This window comes from Mus pahari, chromosome 23, assembly GCF_900095145.1.
Source record: "Mus pahari chromosome 23, PAHARI_EIJ_v1.1, whole genome shotgun sequence".
In the NCBI taxonomy this organism is placed as follows: Eukaryota; Metazoa; Chordata; class Mammalia; order Rodentia; family Muridae; genus Mus; species Mus pahari.
The window spans coordinates 31,348,216-31,356,099 of record NC_034612.1 but is presented as its reverse complement, the minus strand read 5'-3'; the positions used below and the strand labels follow the sequence as shown (position 1 = coordinate 31,356,099).

The 7,884-nt window shown below is 46.6% G+C and overlaps 1 protein-coding gene across 1 annotated transcript in view; it reads right to left on the bottom strand.

Annotated features, from left to right (window-relative positions):
- Sdk1 (sidekick cell adhesion molecule 1) overlaps positions 1–7,579 on the bottom strand; it is a 953,795-nt gene extending 946,216 nt beyond the window's left edge. Inside the window, exon 1 of the mRNA XM_021222746.2 lies at positions 7,336–7,579. Within this exon, the coding sequence (XP_021078405.1) occupies positions 7,336–7,579 (244 nt within the window). The remainder of the gene's footprint in view (positions 1–7,335) is intronic.
- Between the last annotated feature and the right edge of the window lie 305 nt (positions 7,580–7,884).

Genomic DNA, 7,884 nt, shown 5'->3' with positions numbered 1-7,884 from the left:
CTGCAGACAGGGTGAAAGGATATCAACACAGAAGAGAAGACAATCAGAGCAAAACAATTCCAAACATCTACTCACTCTCTGGTCTAGGTTCCACCACCACCACCACCACCACCTTTTCGCAGGTGAGAAAATAGACTCGGGGAGGCTAACAGACTTGTTTGCACTGCAAGATGGCTTCAAAGTGAGATAAAAAGCCAGGGCTCCAGACACTTAGCCCAACACTTTTCCCGCCTGCCTCAGCCAAGTTTCTAGGAGAAATTATCCTCATTCCCAGAATGCTCGCAGGAGTTGGGGCCAAGCCGCCGCAGTCGTCTCTGGCTTTGGAACTGCCTGTCGGGGGCCAGACCTTGCGCCTACTACACTCACAAAGGTACCGCTCCTTAGAGTTGTTTTCTTTGTGGCTATTGCTGCTGTCGGTTTCTAGCTCGTGGGAAGAGAAAACGGTGTCAATGTAAAGATGCTGTGAAACTAATCATTCCTCCAGAAGGTCTCAGGTGTGACCCCTGCAAGCAGCAGGAAGGTGCCTATCAGAGAGACAGACTTCTGCGTTCCAGGGATCCACTGAAAAACATATCGCCAGTGATTGATATGTGCTGCCGTGTTTGGCAAAAGGTGCCAAAACACCTCTAGCTGAGAAAATACATTCTCACCCCAGTATTAAGATTACAAATATTTACACACTCTTTAATTATTAAAAGAGATGCAAAACTTGGGGGTAATTCCTAATGTCTTGTAGAAATGCTGACATCAAATTAATTACATTAAAGGAAACCATATGAACTTAGAATGCCCATAAGTGTTGCTGCTTACTAGGAATATTCAACCATGTAATAAGATGTATATTAAATTTATTTTTAAATAATCTCTTGCTGAACTATAGTACACAGCTTTTGAACTGTTTTTGTAACCACTCTCAGCTTCACTCAATTGCCAAGCATGGGACTCATGGGGTCCTCTTGCTCAATACTGCTTTGTTCTTAGAAAATTCTAACTCAGAACCTACACAAATCTCCATGCTCCTCCATACCCTGTGACCATCCCACAGTCTAATTTTAGTGAGTGGATCTCACTAACCTGCCCTCTGAGGACCCAAAACAAGGTCAGAAAGAGGCAGAAAGGCACCCCAATCCCATGTGACAACAAAACCACGGGGACTCTTAGAATGGAAACATAAAATGTAATTAACTGCAAAGCTTGTATCACTTAGACCCTCATTCACAGCCTCCACTTTGTATGAAGCAAGTGTTTAGGATACAGGATTCTAAGCTGGGTGAAGTCCCTGCAGGGAGCTGAACTTAACTGTTTGTTGTTAAAGAACACACATGCTACAGCAAAGCACTAACCAAAAGATCTATGTTGTGCAATGATTCTCTATATCTATAAATTCGATGTACTTTAAAGTAGAAAAGAGAATTTTTCCAAATGCCATCCAAGAAAGGGCTTGTTTACTCCTGATGGTCCACTTTGGGGTGGCAACACACTGCCCACTCGACTGGAGTTCAAGTTATAGTGTAAAAAAGAAAAATGGATGGGGTGAGGGAAAACCAAAGTGACAACATCTACTTTATTAGGGGACAGGGTTTGGGTGCACAGAAGATGGTGTGCACATTTCTTTTCTCCATCCTCCAAATTCTCTAAAGTGACTTCTATTGGCTCATGATTATGGCTGTGATATAAGACTAAAAGTCACAGACAGGTCAGTCCATACAATATTTAGTTTCAGTCACCATCTTTCTGCCCTATGGATCAGACCACTTGCTGCTTTTTTTTTTTTTTTTCTTCCAAGAGCACAGGCTACAGGGAGACCCAAGCTAGGTTCACAGACACTGGAGGAGGCTTTTCTCTTAGGCTTCGCCAGTACTCATCCTGGAGCCTTGAGCAGATCAGTAAAAAAAAAAAAAAACCCTAAGTGTTAGCTTCTCTCAAGAGTTACTAGGACCGGACCTGTGAGATGGCTCAGTGAGTAAGGGTGCATGCCACAAACCCGATGACCTGAGGTCAACACCTGGGACCCTCATGGTGAAAGGAAAGAACCAATCCTCACAAGTAGTCCTCTGACATCCATATTAGTAGACAAACACACTCACACACAAATATTTAAGGGGTGTGAGTGAAGAATAAACCTCCTTGGTGCTTGGCTCATAAGAAACATTAAAGGAGATCTACAGGTGATTACATGCAGCCTGCATAGAGGGGGGTTACCGGATCAAGTAACTAGTGGCCCTCTGTTAAATGTGCGGCAGTTTATGAAGTGTCTGAGCACTGATTAAGTAAAAACCTATAGTAAAGCAAGGTGGTCTGGAACCCAAGTCCCAGTTCAAATTCAAACTACAGAAGTAAGGGACCAGGTCAGAGGGTAAGAAGAGGAGGGAAACACAAAGCACATCTGGACTAATGGGAAACAATTGGAGCTCAAAGGGAGGCTAGACTTGCAGTGACCTCAATTAACACTGTTTTGTTATTTCTCCATCTAACAAGTGGCAGAAAGGATAATTAGCAGACCTTACCCATAACTGGGAAATGGCATGGGGAAAGTAGCTCAGATCATAGGGAAAAGGGTAGAGTGTCAGCGAATGAAGTAAGATTATGGGATTATCAACACAAGGATGGGAAAAAGTAGAATATGGGAATCTCACATGAAGAACTCTTTTTGCAGTGCCCTCTGAGGTCTGAAGAGGGCATCAGATCTCCTGGAACTGGAGTTAAACATGGTTGTGAACTGCCATGTGTGTGCTCTCAACCATTGAGCCATGTCTCTAGCACATGAAACCTTTTTAAATGTATTCTAAGACCTGGTGGGTCTGAGGTGAAGCCTACACAACTATATTCTTTAATTGCACTAGTGATAAACTGGGTATGATGTCACAAGTACTGCAGAATCCCAGAACTAAGGTATAGAAGCCAGAGGATCATAAGTTCAATGTCATCCTTGGCTACACAGTGAACTTATATGTGAAGCCTGGGTCACTGGAAATCCTGTCACATAAATAAATGTCACTAATGATTCTAATACAATCCTAGGAGTACCTCAAGTCAGGAGCTGAATAGTTTCATGATTACCAAGGAACATATTACAAACTAAAAGGGCTGATCTGGAAAAAACAAAAAACAAAAAAAAGAAAAAAAGAAAGAAAGAAACAAACAAACAAAGAAACAAAGAAACAAAGAAAGAAAGAAAATAAGTGATCTCAGGACCTATGAGCAAACACAGATTCCATCTCCATAGAAGCCACTTAGATCTGAAGGCTTGGGGACACAATTAAAGGGAGAATGGAGTCACATGGAACAGTAGTTCCCAAACCTGACTAATCATCAGAATCAACTGGGAAGTCTGGAAACCCTAATGCTCAGGCCAAACTTCAAGCCCAGTAGTAGGATCCTGCCTCAAAACTCCCTGGGCATCTATCTAGTGTACAGTCAAGTTTGTGAAACACTGGGTTGGGGAAGTTTCCAGAAAGTCAGCTGGTAACTGGACAAAAGCAATGTAGCCAGGGATTGTTAAATGACAGGGGACATGAGAGTCACCTGAAAAGCACTTGGTGGCTCATAGGAAATGAGCTGGTCCTGCATTCTCTCAAATGTCCCTCCTAATGCTAATGTTTGAGAAGAGTAGATCCAAGAGACTGGAAGTAACATTTTATTTTAAGATGGGGTCTCTCACAGAGATCAGAGCTTAGAAATTCTGCTAACCTGATTGGCCAAGTCTCTTCAGTGGATCTGTCTCCTTCTGTTCTATCCCTCGCACAATGGTAGCACAGGACAGGTGGATCTGTCCCTATGATGTATCCCTTACCTCAGAAGTCCCCTTTCTGAACCATTCATATGTGGTGCACAGCATAAAGAAAGCATGCATTGCCACCTGCCTTCCGGAAGTAACAACTTGGCTCTTTAGGAATCCAGACAAGTCCTGAACAATTAAACACACACCAATAAGCAGAGTATATAATGGAAAATTCCATTTTCATGCACAGGGAAGAAACTGCAGTATATACCGAAGTTGTTCTTGCAAGATCCAAACCTGGTACTTCACATTAGCCATACATATATAACCTTTAGTAATTATGTTGCCCTCGTTGTCTGCTAGAAATCATGACCAAACCAACCCATAGGAAGTATCCTAAGAGGAAAAGCCTAGAGGGGAATTAGGAACAGCCTCAAATAGATGCACAGTATCAATATGGCATTATAACAGTTCCAACTTAGTGGTAACTGTTCCATGCAAAATGTTACATTTTATCTGATAAGATTCTAGAGAATGCATTCCTGTGCATATGACCAACTCATCATCCCATCAGAAACCTCAACAGCGGCACCGGAATTTTCATTTTCAAGATACATGAGGTTTTGTCAAATGGTGACATCTCCTCTGTAATATGAATTTTCAATACGATATAAAAGATGATGGATATATTACACATTTCACACAGCACAAAGAACAGAAACCTGTCGATGAATTTAAAATTTGTGACAACCTACTTGAAATTTTACACTAAAAGATCTGCATACTCTCTTGTACCATATAAATGTAAAATGGGTACCTGTGATTTTATTAGCAAGAAGGAATAAAAGATTTCCTCCCCTTGAAAAGTAAGGTTGTTGCCTGAGTACATGCATGTATAAAAATTTATGATTTCCACTAACATTGCAACTGTGAAAGGACAATGCTTTCAACAGCCTGCAAGGTACAGCCAGTAAACTCTGATATACTTTGAAACAAGGGCTCTAAGTGATCTTTCCCACAGCTCAAAGTGGTTCGCCAATCTTCTCTTATATAGGTGATTGTCAAGTGAATGTCACTTTTATTTTTAGGGAAGAGAAACTGAACTCCATCTCTGAAGGTCATCCTAAGTGATCCCGATTTCTTCACTTGAACCTGGCTTCTCTGACAACCTACAGATTCCATTTTACACAACCAGTAAACTTTTCTCCCGGATAACATCCTTAGGTAAAAAGCAGCACCCAAAATAAAATGGAATGAGTATGTTAGGTGTGGAGGGGTTAAAGTAACCAGAAACAGTGATTTGTTTCCATATAGTGATCATAAAAGGGGGCATTTATCAAAACCTACTGGGAAAAGAGCTGCCACTCAGGTAACATTAGATAAGCTTGAATAAGAATATTAAGTTATGAGGTACTTGTTAAGCTATCTCATTGGAATTTCCAAGACAGAATTGTAAGTACTACATTTAAATCATTGGATTTTTTTTTAACCACACATAACTCATCGGCACATATAACACAAAACACAACTATTCATAATTTAAGTGTAATATTCCTGTTTCCTGCAATCTCCAAATGCCCAGTGCCTTACTGTGGGTAAGATTCCAGGATACGAGCAATGAACTTGGAAGCTAATTTTTCTAATCTACCAAGTGCAATCCAGGTTCACTAATGTTTTAAAGACTCCATCAAAACTCATGTTAACAGGATTATGCCTGTTTTTTTTTATGTTTTTAGACCAGCAACCTCCCTGGGCTGACTAGCACATGCAGGCTTCGGGTTTAAGCAGGGGAAATCCAGATTTAGGAGGGAAAGCTCTTTTGGGAGAGATTCCATCTCCATTTGTAAAAGGTCATCCAGAATCGGAGGACCCTCTTTCTGTTTTTTAGAGAACACCTCCGTGTTTCAAACAGAAGCGAAAGGAGGGAGAAAAACAAAGCCCGGAGGCAAAGCCGCAGCTCTCAAAGTTTTGCTCCACGGAGTACAAGGCACCCACTTGGGGTGAAGCATCAGTACTGGGCGTAGAGGGGCAGCCCCGGGGAGAGGGAGGGAAAGGGCTGCTGCTGGTGACTGGCACTTGATATTTGAAGTCCACCGCGGATGTCACTCATCCTTAACAAGACTCTGCGGTGCAGACTCAGATAGGAATCAGCTCATGTTTAATCAGTGCAATAGGACGCGCTGGGCGTTCTTTGAAGCCACAGTGGCTTACGGCTCAACTTTAAAGGTTTTTCCAGTGCTCCGATAAAATTTTTAAAAAGAAGAAAGAAAAAAAAAAGAAAGAAAAGAAAATGCAACACACAACACACAGGGCGCATTCTCCAGCTTCTCAGCTACTCGGTGTCTGCGCGCTCGGGTTGCAACGCGGATTAGAAACACACTGCATTAACCCCTTAACTGCCTCCAGACCTAGCGACCCCGCAGTCCTGGCCAGGTAACAGAGAGTAGGGAACCCTAAATGCTCGCCAAGTTCCAAGCACTGCGCAGAGGAGCACCCACAATCCCCGAGGTGACTCCACGCTGCAACAACAAAGTCTACCTTCGGGGATCCACCCCAGGTGGCACGCACCTCAAGAGTCCACCCCAAAGATGCTCAGTCAATACAGCACTCATCTATAGAATCCATCCAAAGTGTGAGCACCCAGGGGTCCGCTCAGGGTTGTCTACTCCAATGCTATCCAGCCCCATTCTAGAATTTCACGCTCCCAAGGCCTAGTCCAGATGTGTCCATCTCTAAAGTCCACCCCAGGGATGTTCAATCCTAAGACAGTCTATCCCAGGTGATGCCCACTCCAAGACTCCAGTGTGTACCCCCACAGCCCAACCGAGGGGTGTGCATCCATAGTTCACCCCAGAGGTGTCATCCCAAGACTGTGCAACTCTATAGGTCAGCCCTGAGGTATCTACCTGTAAAGTCACCTCAGTGATGTCCACCCCTAATATAGTTCACCCCAAAGGTGTCACCCCCAAGACTGTGCAGCCCTGAAACTCAGTCCAAAGGTATCCACTCATAACATAGCCCATCCCAGATGGTGCCCACAAAGTATACCACAGGGTGTCACCCCAAGATTGCGCACCCCTCAAGCCCAGCCCATAGGTGTCCACTTGCAAAGTCACCTCAGAGATGTCCAATCATAATGCAGACCAAGTGGTGCCCACAAAATTCACCCAAAGGTGTCACCCAAGATTGTGTACCCCTACACCTCAGCCCAGAGGTATACTACTTGCAAAGTCACCTCAGGGGTTTCCACTCATATTATAGTACATCCCAAAGGTGTGACCCTAAGACTACACAGCCCTGAAACAGCCCAGATATACCCACTCACAACATAGTCTATTCCAGGTAGCACCCACAAAGTACACTGCGGGTTGTCACCCCAAGATTGTGTACCCCTGAAGTCTAGCCAATAGGTGTCCACTTGCAAAGTCACCTCAGAGATGTCCACTCATAATACAGACCAGGTGGAGCCCACAAAGTGCACCCCTGGGGTGTCACCTCTGGCAGCGCGCGCTTCGGGAATCCACCCCGGGACTGCGCACCCCTAAAGCCCACCCCGGGGGGGGCACCCACAAAGTCCACCTCGGGGGTGTCTCGGCGGTCAGGCCCGCACCTACCTTGCGCCAGCGCCCGCAGCAAGTGCAGCTGGAGCAACAGCAGCGCCCACCACCCGCGGCCCGGCCTCAACTTTGCCGCCCGCCGGCCCGCGCCCGGCCCGGGGGTCCTGGGCACTGCGCGCAGCCCGGGGCGCTCGGGGTCGCAGCGGTGACCGGTCCGGCTCCTCCGCGGCCGCCCGGGCCCCGCTCGCTCAGGGGGCGCCGCGACTCCGCCGCCCGCCACCGAGGGCCGGGCGCGGGCCATGCCGCGGAGCCGCCACCCCCGGGCGCCGCGGGACGGGCAGGGCGGGCGGGAGCGCGCAGACCCGCCGAGGCAGCGGCGAGCGCCGAGGGGCGGCGTCCGGGCTCCGGTGAACAGCGAGCCGGGCCGAGGAGAAGTTGTCAGCGAGCGAGGAAATGCCCAGCGCGTCGCCCCCGCTCCTCGCAGCCGCGCGGCGCCGGCCCCGCAGCGCTCTGTGAGGGGAGCTGAGCAGAACGCCTCGGCCGCCGCCTCGGCCGCCGCCGCCCCCGCCCGGCGCTGGGGAGAAAGTGCGCCCGCCCGCGCGCCGG